Consider the following 16,115-nt stretch of genomic DNA (forward strand, 5'->3'; position numbering starts at 1 on the left):
TTGTTTGATGTTTTTTTCAGCAAGCCAAGATGGAGTATGAGTGGAAGCCTGACGAACAGGGACTTCTACAGATCCTGCAGCTGCTCAAGGAATCTCAGTCTCCGGACACCACCACGCAGAGAGCCGTTCAACAAGTATCCTTGGTCGAGGCCTACGCCGCGGGCGGGCGGAGCAGGCAGAGCAGGGCTGCGGCCGTCCGGGCGACCGCTAGGGAGGCTGGGGACTCTGGGTAGGGGCAGCACGGCCACAGGCCAGTGCTGTGGCAGGCAGGTGGCGGCCGGCCCTTTCCGGGGAGCCGCCACAGCGAACACAGTGGGCTGAGCCTCCGCTTGAGCGGGTGGCCGTGGCGCGGCATTTGAACCGCTAAGGCGGCCTATGGGCCTATGGGCCGCCTTCCCCCGCCGAGAGCCCGGGCACCTGTTGCGAGCCTCGAGCCAAGGTGCGTTGTTTTTGTTTTTTTTTGTTTTTTTTTTTTTTAATTTTTAAAGTCCTGGCTCCTTTGTGGCTGCTTTCGTATCTGCTGCCTTTCCAGATTACTCCATGCTGGGCTGCTGCCAACACCTAGCCCTTATCCTAGCCCTTATCCTCAGCATATCCCACCGAGAAGGCTGGAGAGGAGGGGGCGGGGGGGCCCTCTGCTCGCCAGGCAGAGTTGATGATGTGGTGCGGGGTAGCTGTTGCCCCTGCAGCAAAGCAGGGGTGAGCAGGGGCTCCCTAAACTAATCCAGCGCTAGGATTCACGGCAAAAGCCGGAGCTGGTGGGAGGAGTGTTCCTGGTGGAGCTGACTGCACGCTCTCGGTGACCTGCTGGCTCTGACCGTGTTTTGATGTGTTGTGAAGATGTTTCTGCCTAGGATCCTGAGCCTGAAATATTGTTCGTTACATTTTTTACATCTTACAGGAAGAGTGAAATCTACCCTATGTGGCTTGTGCAGCTTTGCAGTGCATTTTGCATTAGTGTTGTGGATTCTTGGTTTGTTGTTTGGGTGTGGAGTTGTTTGTTCCCCCTCAGGTCTCTCTTGACTGTAGAAGTGATGAAATAGCAAGGTTTTAAGGACTAAAGACTGAAAGAGGAAAATTTTACATTAAGTCTAGTAGAAGCATAAGGCTTGAAAAATAAAGCTCTCATCTACTGTCTCCTGTTCCTTGAGCTAACTATAGAGGTGCTTTAAAATATCTAGAAGTCCTGAAAGGATATCCTCCTATGAAGAATATGAGTTTAGCATCTTGATCCCTTTTTATTTAAGGCATTTGCTTGAAGGTCTTCACAAAAGGCAACAAAACATTTATGTAGGTAAGAATACGTATGTATGTTGTGTTAGGAGTTCAGCTTGAAGCCAAATTTGCTTGACTTCTTAGCTTTCCTAGTATATGTGGTCAAACCTTGGAAGGCTTCTGTTCTTACCTGAAAGGTGAAGGTAGATTTCACCTTGTTTTTGCAGCTGTGTTTCAGATTCTTAAGATGGTATTGATTCCTATGAAAAATACTATACAGAAGTTGCTAAGTGTTCTTGTGGTAATCATATATCCTCTGAACAGAGACACAGCTCTCCCAGGATTTCCTGAGAAGCTATGAGAAAGCTCAGAGATTGAGATAGTAATTGTTTTAATTCTATCTCTGCACCTGGCAGGCAATCTGTTTGTCAAAGATGTTTACAAGAAGGAGTTGTCCCTTCTTAACCAATAGGTGAGAGAAGATTCCTAAAGGCCAGTCAAGTCTTAGGTCCACCATTGTTTCTATAAAAACTGTGAATTTCTAATAAAAAAGTGCCTTTTCATGCCTTCTTATGATGGAGTCTCTGTATCACCTTTTTCTGTCCCCTATACCCCTTTGGTGATAATTGGTGACCCCTTCGGTGATATGTTCTGATAATGCCCCAGATTTAAACAGGTGCTCTTTAGTATTTCAAATACAAAAGTGATTATAGCAGCAGTGATTATAATGTAGCTTTCATGTAAAATTACATTTTAAAGGTCTGCTTGAAATAATGGCATCTGGCTATTGATCAGTGCAAGGCCCATCAATGTCAACATAAATATGTATGGTCAGGGTTTAGCAACTTGGAATATTTAGAGCTTTAGCTGTACAGCAAGTAAAATAAATGCCTATGAAGCAAATAATCCTACTAGTTGTAAAAATAATTTTTTTGTTAAGTGTCTTCATTGTTTGTCATACTGATGATATCTAGTATATTTGGTAACTGCATGCTTATAACTTAAAATATTGTTGAGCATAATAGTAATTAATACCAGGGTGTGAGAACAAGATGCAAGGAGAATGCCAGAATGCTGTTCTGGGCAAGCAGTGGCAGAATACTTAGAAATTTGAGGCAAAAGTAATGACAAATTTTAGAAGAATAGCTATGTACCTTCTAATTGTTCAAAAACATAATTCTTCTTGCAGTTGTCCCAGAGAACATAGTAAAGAGGTTGGTATTGCTAGTAAGATGCTTTTTCAGAGAGGTGTCACTAGAAAATTGTTTTGTGTACAGGATTTTTTTTTAAGAGACCATGGATAAACATGAACTTCTTTGTACAAATATCTGGGCATTTACAATGAAACAGCTTCTCACAGTTGAAAGCTCAGATTGGCTAGTTAGCATCATAAAAATGTATATGACTAATATTAAAGTGACTAGCTTATAAAAATCATCATAGTTGTATTTTAATGCTGAAATGCTTTTATTTATTGTGGAGTAAAAAAAAAAAGATGTATTATGTGATTGTGTCTCAGTGGATTCCTTAGGTTTTGTTGACTTTAAGTGCAAATTTTGAAATCTAAAACTGTGCAGAGGAATGTAGGGGGTTTTGGGAAGGTGGGAATTTCTGTGTTTGTTCCTGGATTCTTTTCTCAGATTTCAACATAACTAAATAGCTACTGCTTCAGTATGAAAATTACAGAAATTGTTTTTAAAGTGTTCATAGCCTGTATGTTGTGAGTTTACAGTCATAGCATTTTTAAATGATGCAGTAGTACATAGCTCACTTAATCATATTATTCAGAAAGCTATAAATGCTGAGTGTGATTTAAATTTCCTTAACAGTTTTTCTCTTCAGAAACTAGAACAACTCAATCAGTATCCAGATTTCAACAACTACCTGATTTTTGTTCTTACGAAACTGAAGTCTGAAGGTAAGTTCTTGGGATAGTGACTGGTTTATTCTATTTTTATTTTCTTTTAAAAATTATTTTATTTAGCTTGAAAGAAAAAGGAAAATGATTTTTATACTCAGTGTGCTGATGGGTTGATCTCCATAGTCATGTAGAAGAACTTTTTATCCTCTTGGGAATCTTTGTGAAAAAAGATCTGATAACATGGTGCTTGTAGTTTCAGTCTTGAAAGAGATTCCATTCTAAAAGTCCAATGAAATATTAAAAAAAAAAGTGGGAGCATCATACTTCTATCAGACTGCAGTGAAATTGTGGAATAACTTTGCATGTCATGGTGATGAATCATGACTATACACGTTATAAAACATGCTGCTAAATTCAGTTGTGATTGTGACCTCCCTAGTAATGAATCTATTAAATATTTAGAAAATTACTGTTGCAGCTGCTTGCTCAACCCCCATCTCTCCCCCACACCCTGGTGGAATGGGGAGGAGAATCAAAAGTAAAACTTATATGTTGAGATAAGAACAGTTTAATAATTGAAAATAAAGTTAAATACAGTAATAATGGTAAATTATAATAATAATAATGATAATAAAAAGGGAAAAACAAGTGATGCACAATGCAATTGCTCACCATCTGCTGACTGATGCCAGACCCCCCTTCCCGAACCCAGATGGGCCACCCTTCTGGGTAACTCCCACCAGTTTATATACTGGGCATGACATTCTATGGTGTGGAATATCCCTTTGGTCAGTTTGGGTCACCTGTCCCAGCTGTGCTCCCTCCCAGTTTCTTTTGTGAACCTCCTCACTTGCAGAACATGAGACAAGAAAAAATTCCTTGACTTAGGATAAACATGAGTTAGCAAAAAATGAAAGCATCAGCATGTTATCAACACCATTCTCATTCTAAATCCAAAACCCAGCACTGTAACAGCTACTGAGAATAAATTAACTCTACCCTATCTGAAACCACACAATCACATCCTAGAGTTGTCCAAATATTATGTCTGTAGAATCTTCATTCTGAAGCCTTAATTCTAAAAATAATGTAGTTTCTTACTGTTAGCTTATTTTTATGGACATTTGTACAAACTGTTTATGGCATAGTGTAGCCTCTCCCAGTCGGAAAATTCAGGCAATTCCTTGGTAATGATCAGTAATGACTCTTCACCCTCAGGGCAGATCTTTTAATAACCTCCCTAGAAACCTCTTTCTTAACTCTAAACATGGTGTGGACTGCACTGAGGAGACCTGGCAGACATAGCAACAAGAACACGCTTTCCTTAACATCCAAAGGGAATTCAGAATTCCCAAAAATTGTTGTAACAGGCCTGAAGGAGGAAAAGGGGGTAAAGTCTGGGGAAAATCATCCTCCCCTGTTCCCCCCAGAGGCTGGGTACAATTATTAATGGACTCCCAAAAGTAGCACCCAAGGCCAGGGCAGGAGAGCAACACTGAATACACATCCCAACTGATCCTCATTGCACTTGATGTTATCATGTCATAAACTGATATCCTACAGTACAGCAACAAAGCAATCCTGATCCCTCTCCCTGCTCTGAAAACGAGCACCACAAGGAGCATATACGAGATCATACACAGGATTCGGCACCACACGCATATGAACAGATCAAGCAACATTGTGACCAGTGACTCTGCACCTAATACAACAAATGGTTAGATCAAATTAGTTTCCAACCTTCTCTTGTCAGATCTGTTGTTATCTCAACCCTTTGTGCTGCACATTGGACACCAAATAAGGCTGTCATGGCTTAGGAATGGTACTCTCCAATTTAGTGCTTCCACTGTGTCATGAATTGAATGAGTGTTTTAATATTGCTTAAAGAATCACTGGCAAAGATATCAGTAAAAACTGGTTTAAAATAAAAGCAAAAGCACAACAACCTTCATTGGCAAGGTTCACTCTACTAACTAGATGGTTAAGGCACATGGAGGAAAAGCAAACAAAAAAAATCCAGTCAATCAATCCAAACCGAAATAAATTGAAAATTATCAGGGAGGAGTGGGGGAAAGACAAAAGGATAAAAAGGGTAAGGATAAAAACTAATATGGCCTAAAGGCCCAACAGCACTTAAACTTAACAGTTCTTAAACTTATCAGTACTTATCCTAACTTAAACTTGACAGCACCTTAACAGCATTTAACTTAATTTATAACTTAAGCAATTTAACAAAGGATTCATATAGGATTTACTGTAGCACAACAGTAACTATCTTACAGGCGTAATTTACAATTCTAAAGTACTTGAGAATCTCAGAGAGCAGTGTTTCCTCCACATTTGCTATAGCATATGGATACAGATATAAAGAGTCTGTACAAGGTATCTGTGAAAAATTCCTCTCAAAGGTAGTGAAACACTTACTTCAGATGCCTTTGCATCTTCTCAATGGGCAAAGAGTCAAGCCTTGAGGAGTGGGGGGTATCAGCCTGTCACTATCGAGTAAGAAAGCGGCGCGGACTCCAAGCAGGCTGGTTTGCACAACAGCTTTAATGCGAAAAACTCTTCTCTTTTTTAGACAGTTCAGATACATTCCACTTGATTTGCTAATTACCAAAACCACCTTTCTCCCAAACAATCCTTGAGAACAGAAAAACAGAGAATAGGAAAACACCACCTGCAGGTTGTTTATAATAACAAGTTATCATCCTTTCTCTACAACTCCCTAAAAGTCTCACAAGTCTGCTGTGAGAAAACTTATCTCATTTTCTCGCTCTCTGACCAGGCTGTCACATCCACATCGGCCCAGGATTTATTATTGTTTGGCAATCCTCCAAGTTCACTGCGTCTCAGAGGTCTCACTCAGGGAGGTTGCTGGTTGCAGCTGCTGTGGGCCAAGAGAGCTCAAAGGGTCTTATTTTGGACTGCTGTTTATAGGGTTGCAAGAGAGTGCTTTGGTCATAATTTTTCATCCTGGCCACACTTCAGGTCCTGCCATTGGGTCACAACAACCCCCTGCAGCACTACAGGCTTGGGGAAGAGTGGCTGGAAAGTGGCCCTGTGGAAAAGGACCTGGAGGTGCTGGTTGACAGTGGCTGAACATGAGCCAGCGTGTGACCAGGTGGCCAAGAAGGCCAATGGAATCCTTGCTTGTATCAGAAATAGTGTGGCCAGCAGGACCAGGGCAGTGATTTTTCCCCTTTATTTGGCACTGGTGAGGCTGCACCTCAAGTACTGTGTTCAATTTTGGGCCCCTCACAACAAGAAAGAAATTGAAGTTCTGGAGCATGTCCAGAGAAGGGCAATGGAGCTGGGGAAGGATCTGGAGCACAAGTCTGATGAGGAGCAGCTGAGGGAGCTCAGGGGGCTCAGCCTGGGGAAAAGGACGCTCAGGAGAGACCTTATCACTCTCTACAACTACCTGAAAGGAAGTTGTAGCCAGGTGGGGATTGGTCTCTTCTCCCAGTTAACACATGACTGGACAAGAGGAAATAGCCTCAAGTTGCACCAGGGGAGGTTTTGGTTGGGTATTAGGGAAAATTTCTGCTATGAAAGGGTTGTCAAGCCCTGACATAGGCTTCCCAAGACAGTGATGGAGTCACCATCCTTGGAGGGATTTGAAAGCTCTGTGGATGTGGCACTTGAAAACATGGTTTGGTGGTGGACTTGGCAGTACTGGGTTAATGGTTAGACTTGATGATTTTAAAGGTCCTTTCCATCCTAAATGATTCTGTGATTCTGTGTCTAACTGTGGCTGCTAAAAATACTGCTTTCATTGTGGCTTGCAAGGGCTGTAAATAGTGTGTAAATGAAAGGAAAATACCTTTGGCTTACTTCCTGGCCAGACACAACATTAATTCTGAATAACTGCTTATGGAGGACTGGATTACTTGGATATGAGCATACCTATCAGTGGATTATAGATATGCAAGGAAATAATAATTGGACATATTAAATTAGTGTAATAATAATTGGAGAGATTTTACCTAGAATTCAGAGAGCATTTCAGGTAAACCTGAGACTGATCAAGAGTTCAAGTAAGAATGTCCTCCTTTAGGATATTTTCCACCTGACCTTTGCTATTGACATCTTCAAAATTTTAAGCAAAATGATAAAATTACTTTATTTGACTTGCCAAGTAATAATAATAATGATGATAACGATAATAATACTTGTCACATCTCATAACCACATTCTGTAGTTGACAGAGGTATGTCTGCTCATCTAGTTTTTGGTATTTTTATTTAAAATTGTAAATCTGTTGTCCTAGTGAAGTTTTTGGTCCTTGAAATGCAGTGCCCTGCAATAACTTTTATTTTTACATTGTTTAAAAGTTGGTAGGTATTTAAAACCTGTAGTATAGGCAAAGTTATAGAATTTTTAAAATATATATGCATCGGGTGGATTCCTAGTTTATGAAGTTACTGAATTCTATGTAAGAGTGATGCTTGTAAATCAATATTTATAGTTACAGAGAATGAAAATTAGTGCTTCTTTAGGAAGTGTCTTGGTTTGAAAAGACAGGTGTCTTCTAAGGAAGGCAGGAGCCTTCCTTGAAATGGAAAATGCAAACCTCCTCCCTCCGAATTATTGTAATTTTGAAATTAAGGGGCTGTCAGGCAAAGAGATGGGAATAGGAATAACAGTTCTTTACTAGGAAAATTGAAAACACAAATGCAATAGTACAAACAAGAAAACAAACCACTGACAGAGTCAGAATAGAACCTGAGACCCTGTTGGTCAGGGTGTTGGTAGCAGTCCAATTGAACGGTGGCTGCAGTCCTCCTGGAGTGACAGATGTGGTTCTGTTGAAGCAGTGATCCTATAGAAGGGTGTAGTTTTCCTCTGACTATCCAGTGGTGGTGTAGATGGGCCTGGTCTTCCTCTGGGAATCCAGTGGAAAAGAAAGCTGCTCCTTTGGAAATCCAGTGGGAAAAGGCTGCCTGTGTTGTTCCAAATCTCTGATTACATCCAGGTAGGAATGCTTGGCTCCTCCCTCTGGGCAGAGCTTCTTGCAATGGGATGATGTAATTTTATCAGTCATGCAGTGAGACTCACTGGCCCATAAACAGAAGATATTTCCTGAAGGGAGGATTGGTTGTGGAAGAGATAAAGAAAACTGCCCAATTAACAGAAGATAACTGCCCCACCTATAACAGATAGGAATAGAATCACACCCCCATTTCCAACCTAAGACAGGAAGACTGAAATATACTTTTAAATCTTGTTCTAATACTCGTATAGAGCATTCTGATTTTGGAACTCATAATCAGTTGATTAAAATTAATTTTAGCAGTAGCCCCTCTTTTTAAAAGTGCCATTTTTGTTCAACTAGCAACGGTTGCACTCAAAAGTATTTTTAATGGTCCTCAGTCAGTCATCATGGGTTATGATAAGAGTCCTTGTGTTATGATGCACTAACTTTTAGTTTTAAAATATTTTATATTTGAAAGTTATATCTCTTATTTTTCTTATATTTCTTTGGGGATGTTAATAGTTTTGAAGGCCTAGAATAGATCTGTGTGTAAACTGTAACTCGTGGTGCAAATGAACTTTAAACATCCTTACTTTTTGCCAAAATCAGGGCTTCTCTTCTGGTTTGGGCTGAGGTAAATTTTTTCACAGTGGCTGATATGGGACTGTGTTTTGGATTTGTACTGGAAACGATGATAACACAGGGATGTTTTTGTTACTGCTGAGCAGGGCTTACACAGAGCCAAGGCCTTTTCTGCTTCTCACACCAACCCACCAGTGGGTAGGCTGGGGGTACACAATTGACCAAAGCCTAAAATGCTGATTAAAATTAGCTTTATTGGCTGATTTGGATTGTTGTAAACTTTAAATTTAAATTTTCTTATACTATAAATTAATCCTTTCTATGTAGAACATCCACATCTCACTTTCAGCATGCTTCAGATATAATACCAAGTTACTTATGCCCTTGGTTGAAGAACTAAACACAAATCTGCTCACAAGTGAACTCTGAAACTAAAAATCTTTGCTATGTAAATTGATGGTTGTATTTGGAAGGAGGGATAAGGAAATAAAGATTAATATTTATCACTGTAAGCTTTGATCTTGTTGCATTGTTCTGCAAATCTACTTTATCCTAAGAACTGATGGAAGTTATAAACATAATTATTTTCTGTTGCAGATGAACCGACACGTTCCTTGAGTGGTCTCATCTTGAAGAATAATGTAAAAGCACATTTTCACAACTTTCCAAATGGAGTAACTGACTTCATTAAAAGTGAATGTTTGAACAATATTGGTGATTCCTCCCCCTTAATTAGAGCTACTGTAGGTAAGTTTACTCTTATTACTGTATTCTGCACACTGAAATGTTACTGATATAAGTGAGAGCTGTGCTAGTGAGAGTTATTAAACTCCTAAAGCTGTTTGCTTCTGATGATTGTCACAACTACATCATTATTTGATTCTGATATTAATCTTCAGTGTGAATATACAAATATATTTTTCCTTCCTATTTTCTTAAAACTGAATTAGCAATTCAGTTTGTATCTCTTGAAATGTGACTGAACATAAGTTTACTTGAATCTGCTAAAATTTGGCTTGCTGCCAATTTTTATACCAAAAACCAGGAGTAAGGTAAAGGTTCTGACTTCAGAACTATTTCAGCACTCCACTTGTGTTAGTAAAACACTTCTGTTTGTGGATTTCCTCTTTGCTCCCCCATATGCACACCTCTTCAGGGAATCATTACACCAGATGTTGCATACATTAACATAATGAGTTTATGTTTTTTAAATAGCTTCTGTCAGAAAACAGTAGATAAAGTGTGGTGATTAGAACATCAGCTACAAGTGTTTTTGTTGTATGGGAGTTTTATTTTATTTCCTAAATCCTGTGGTTTAGTAGACCTCTTCCATAACATGAATATTTGTTATTTTTACTTATTTCTAGGTAATGTTGGTTTTCTGTCTGCTCTTTGAGAATATGATTTCCCTCAGTTATTACAATTGTAATTTTCCTTGTCCACTCCAAAAACTAGAAAAAAAGTGAAATTATTGTATATTTAAGTACAGTAGAAAAAAACAGGGATTGGCTGCAAGTTCAGAAAGGCATTCAGCTTGTATCAGCTGATTTCTGTTATAAAATAATGTCATGGTTTCACCCCTAAGTAACTAAGTACCACACAGATGCCTGCTCACTCCCCCATCTGTCCCCCCAGTGGGGAGGAGAATCAGGTTGATATAAGAACAATTTAATAATTGAAACAAAATAATAATTTCAATAATAAAAATATACAAATAATATTAGTAATAATTGTCACAAGAAGGGCATAGACTTACAGAAGCCAAGAGAAACAAGTGATACGCAATACAGTTGCTCACCACCTGCTGGCTGATGCTCAGCACATCCCTGAGCAACAACTGGCCCCTCATAGCCAACTTCCCCCAGTTTATATACTGGACATGATGTTCTATGGTGTGGAATATCCCCTTGGCCAGTTCAGATCAACTGTCCCAGCTATGCTCCCTCCTGGTTTCTTTTGTGCAGCTCCTCACTGGCAGAGCATGAGACACTGAAAAGCCCTTGTCTCAGGGTAAGCACTGCTCAGCAACAACCAAAACATCAGTGTGTTATCAGCATTATTCTCATACTGAATCCAAAACACAGCACTGTACCAGCTACTGAGAAGGAAATGAACTCTCCCAGCAGAAACCAGAACATTTTCCTCCTCTAATTCCATACCATTTACATCATGCCAGGTCACACAATTCCCAGTTCCCCATCACCTGTCTTTTGATAGATATACACACACATATACTCCCTTAGTCTATGGACTATGGACCCTGTAAGTCTGTTGAGTTCATTCACTCCAAGTGCCAGGTCCTGCAACTTCATGCAGTGCTACAGACTTGGGGAAGAGTGGCTGTTTTGTGGCAAAGTAGGACAGTTTCAAACAAAGTTTATTAGAGAAGCCTTCTGGTTGAGTCACAAGGTGCAAAAAGGACCGCCTTGCTTTCTAAAACTCGTCAGAGAGAGGAGCCTAGGTGCAGCTGGATCCAGCCTTAACCCCAGACTTGGTTAACAGTTTACGTCTAAAGGATTATATAGGTGTAATTGAACCTTTATACAACTTTGTCCTGCAGGATTAAGGCTGACAAACCAGATGTATTTATATAAATATATATGACTTATTATGATAATGATTAGACAAAAATATCTTAATCAGAATTATTTACTGCACAGTATAGGAGTTATAACTACTGGTATAGTATAGTGCACTATTTTGAAGCAATATTAAAGCTAGCAAAAACAGTTGAGATTGATGTTACTCACCCATACCAATGATCGTGAGCAGATCTCTTTTGCTTGGCCTCGAGGAGTAACCTTGAGAGATGTCCTCATTTAAGGGAGGAATCTCCACAGATACACTTCAAGGAGGGGTATGTTAAAAGACTCTGACATTAAAAGTTGGGACTGGGCTTTTATAGTATAAAGTGATTGACTGTCAGTCATGTCTCCAGACCAGCTGTGTCAGCTCAGCAGCTTTAGATAAATTATCAGTAGTATAATTTGTTCCTTTATCTGGGTATTTTACCAGGTCTACCACATCTTCATCTCACTATCAGGGTGTTAAACTTTGGGATTGATGAGTCACACTGGTTTCAGCATTGTTCAACACCAAAAGCAGCAGGACTCCCCCTGTCATTATCTCTGATAGCTTTGCAAATAGGACATTGTTCGAGTTTTCCCCATTCCAGGCAGAGCATCCTGCTACACTCTACCATGTGACTTCAGTCAATTGTTGTATCATGAAATAGTAACACAGGTATCTCTTGCCTTCATGCTATAAAAGCATCCATTGCATATGTGTACATTATCTTTAAATATGTTGAGGTACATCAGTCTCCTAAGGTTTACTATTTTAACTCATGTGGTTTGATAGTATTAGCTATTTTATAATTATACATTACATGTTTACACACAAAGTTATTATCAAAATCAGTTAGAATTTAGCCAGAAATATTAAACAGAGCATAATACAGAGTTAGCTATCGATTCTGGCAAAAAAAAAAAAAACCCTTATTATTTCAATTTATATACTTCTGGAAGGGTTAGTATCCTTATTTGTTGGATTAGGTACCACACATATTGTAGTGGTTTTGGTTCACCAATTTAAGATTTCCCTAATTTTAAGATTTTCTGGTTAACGCATTAAAGAGTGTAGTAGGTTTCAGTGCTGGTCAGTTACCAATGTACTTACTTCCTGCTGTGAGATAGGATGAGGAGAAAGGCAAAGTAGGTTCAAAATTTTAAAAGGGTATAATAAAAATTTTATTAATAGTAACTAAAAGAAAAAAAGTGCTGTAAAATTAAGGCATCTCCTCATCCCTCCTATCTGGGACTTAATTTCATCCTCACTGACCATGATGTTTTCATGTTGTTCCTTTATATGCTTGTATTTTGTTCCTTTCTCTTATTCGAGGGAGGATTGAACCACTGAAAGGGTTAACATGTCGCCTGGAGCCTGCAGATGGTCAACCTGATTCGGTAGGGCTGACTGCTATAGACTGCAGGAGCTGTGGCTGGAGGGGCAGCTTGGATTTAATCAGCCAGGCTAGAACTCATCAGCAGCAGTACTCTGGGGGGGGGAGGATAGTGGTTTCTCCTTCCCCCTGCCCAACCGTTATGGGCAACTTCTACGGGGGTAAAATCCTGGCGCCAACCCGGGGCTGCTCCCGGGGCCCAGTGGGTTCGGCTGGGCCCCGGGCTGGGGCGGGTGTAGCAAGCAGCTAGATGTTAGCAAGGCCGGCTCCATCCGGGGCCCAGGGGAAGGGGGTCCAGCCCCGCAGCAGGGCCGTCCGGCCTGGCACCATGGTAGGGGTCGCCCAGTCTTGTTACTTCGCTCCCAGCTGGCAGGGAAAGAGGAAGTTCCTGTGTTTTTTTGTCTTTTAGTATGTGCTTTTCACAGAGGCGTGTCTAGTTTTCTAGTGGGTAAAAGCTTTGCATTACTTCCTTAAATGTCTCTCAGGCAAAACCATGACACATATATACAATGATCACTAATAAAAACCAGATTCCGATTAATAACAATATTACAATAACAAGTTGTAACATTAAGTCCAGAATGCCCATTGCAGTTGGAGACCATCTGTGTGAGTTGACACAGGCAGGTGGCCAAAACAACCACAAAACAATGGCTGAAATGCAAGGAATAAATTTATTTCATTACCTCACTAAGTGGAGGATTCCAAAGCAACACCTGGGTGGAGACACACAAGCAGGAACACAGCACCATTAGACTCAGTCCTTCCTAGCGAGTGGTAGGGCTGCTGTTTGCACCCATTTATCAAGGGCCTACACACACGTAGTTTACCACCATGCTGTGATCTCCTCTGTGCTTTTTATGATCTCTGAGCTTTGATCTTCCATCTCCTAAGACTGGGAGCTCAAGCATGTCTGTGAGAGGGTCTCCAAATCTCTCCAAACTCCTATGTTATCTCTACACAGAGATTCTACTTCTCATAACAGACAGAGGATAAACAGCAGTAGGCATAATACATGGAGTTTCCTGCACGGTTATTCTCCAGGCCTTGGCATTCCCAGCTGCAAGGTCCCTTGAGCAAATCTACCATCCTCCTCACCATTCTTCTGCTTCTCTTTCCTCCCAACAGCATCCTACTCCCTCTCTCAAGAGACTACTGCCACGGGGTGGAAGTGTAGAAAAGGGTAATTTGCAGAGGCACTTAATGGAGCAAATAGAAAAAAAGTAATAAACATATAATGGTCTAAGTTAAATATCCCAGTCCTCTTGCTGGAGATTTAAACCACTCAGCTAGCAAGGCACCACCAATAGGTTGCCTTAGTTGATGAATGAAGTCCTCTCGATGTCAAATGTTCCTCTCAATGCAGCTGATTCAGCAGTCATGTTGAAGCAGCACATGCCCTCAAACTCAGAACAGTGTATGTGGTGTTGAGACAGGAGGTAGGTCATCAACAACTGATCTGGTGAGCTTACCAGCTGTAGTGCGGTTACTTCCACATACAGGGCAACAATTGCCTTTGATGTCCAATTTAAACCTTAGGTGAAGGCATACCCCAGGTGCTCTATATTTGTTACTTGGAAAAGGAAAAATGTTACCATACACAATTTTTCACATAGTAAACCTGTAGAAATCTATCCAGAGTATGTGCGTGTCATACAAGTCTGCAGAGGATCAGGAACGGGACATCATGCCATGATCAATATGATCAAGTAAAGCCGATTTATTGCAAAAAGCAAGCTATATTTATACTTTTGTGCCCTTCAAGGGCATTGTGACCTTACTCAGTTTCTATGAAGGCTGGATTGTGCATATGTTGCATATGTCCATTGTCTTGCAAAAAACTCAACACAAGTCTACAAAGCACAACAAACCAACCTGTGGTAAGGAAAGAAAATAGGAGTGTCATCTCCTTCCCGTAATACATATGCTGTTGCCCCAACTCCTTCAGCTAAAATTACTCCAGGCCTGGTAGCTTGAGATGGGCTGATTGCCCACACAGATTGAAGAGGTTTGGTTTACGCTTTTTGAGACCAAACTTCAATTTGATGGTGGGTTCACGGCACCAATAACAGAATTCCAGCGCTGTCCCCCCAATAAAGCCCTGGTAGTTGTTGAAGATATCTGAAATACAAAACTCGAAAATCTGATATTAACAGAGGATGTAGCATAAGGGGAGAAGTTGGAGTATAGAATCATACTGGATTGTCAGGGGTTTAAGCGATCTCAAACACATTCGTTTGTGACAGTTATTACATGAATTTTTATATCTACACTAACTAGTCCCACCACACAATCCATTGGTGCAAACAATTCCATTTCCCCTGTAGTTGATATTTTGGGAGAGATACCATCTAGACGAACCTCAATCCTCACCGTGTTTGGTACTGGAGGTGACGTGATGCAGTTATAGGGCATTTGGTTATGAATATTCCAGTTGTTTAACGAAAAAACTGCTTTTGTAAGGTGTGCACTCCACTGTTGTAAAGTTTTAGTACTGGTTAACTTTTTCAGTTGTTCCTTCCAACATCCCATTCATTCTTTCAATCAGTCCATTATCTTGGGTTTGATAGGCAATGTGGAATAGCCAATCTATTCCCAGGCTTTGAGCACCGTCTTGGACATTACATCCCCTAAAATGTGTTCCTTGGTCACTCTATTTGATGAGGAGGTCTACATTGATGATGGAGTTGTTCTAATGCTTTAGTCGTGCTGTGTTGGTTGGCATATTTGGTGGGATTAGCAAAGAGCAATCCTAACTGTACCTACAGCAGTGACTACATATTGCCACCCCCTTGATGGGGGCAAGCAACCTGCCAGATAGTCAAAGTCCACTGTCCCTGCTTTATTTTCCCCCAGGGCCTATATAATGGCCTTAAATGCAGCTGTTTACAAATAGTAAGTGCAGTTATGTGCAAATGTCTAATATACATGTAATGGCAGAGGGGTTTGGTCGTGGACAATATCCTACGCACATGCAATAAGAGCTGACTGATGTCCACAAGCATCCATAGCTTGTGCATGTACCTCAGCAGAGCTTGTATCATCTACTTCCCTATTATTTTGTGACTTGAGTAATCCTTCTAATGGGCTGAGACCATGTCTTACTTTTGAGGGATGTTCTTGTACATGTTGCCAAATTTGTTGTCATATATCTGCCCCCATTACAGGGTATTTCTGTACATGCCAATCTTCTCAGGCCCAGCAGGGTAACAACATCGTGAGGCTTTTGTATACAACCCAACTGTCAGTGTATAAGTAATATACTTGCCCTTCCAAGATGGCAAGGGACACTGTAACCAACTCAGCCCACTGACTAGATGCCTGTACACTAATTTGCCATAGTATGAGTCCTGGAACTGGACCACATGTAACTGCTCTCCATTGTCTCTGTCCAGTGGCTGTGTATGTTGCTTTTCCATCAGTAAACCAGGCATCTTTCCTGTGCTCTTCTGTTAACTTGTCCTAAGGGGGTGCTTCCTCCACAGGAGATGCAGGGAGATCTCCAGGGGAAGGGGGGGGGG

At 40.6% G+C, this 16,115-nt stretch overlaps 1 protein-coding gene across 1 annotated transcript in view; it reads left to right on the top strand.

The window, feature by feature from the left end:
* The window catches only part of LOC121357899 (transportin-1-like), a 106,702-nt gene that overhangs the window by 18,756 nt on the left and 71,831 nt on the right, over positions 1-16,115 (top strand). Inside the window, 3 exon segments of the mRNA XM_041475598.1 lie at positions 21-134; positions 3,058-3,133; positions 9,231-9,380. Of these exon segments, the coding sequence (XP_041331532.1) occupies positions 21-134; positions 3,058-3,133; positions 9,231-9,380 (340 nt within the window).

This window comes from Pyrgilauda ruficollis, unplaced genomic scaffold (genome assembly GCF_017590135.1).
Source record: "Pyrgilauda ruficollis isolate IOZ18807 unplaced genomic scaffold, ASM1759013v1 scaffold359, whole genome shotgun sequence".
Taxonomy (NCBI): Eukaryota; Metazoa; Chordata; class Aves; order Passeriformes; family Passeridae; genus Pyrgilauda; species Pyrgilauda ruficollis.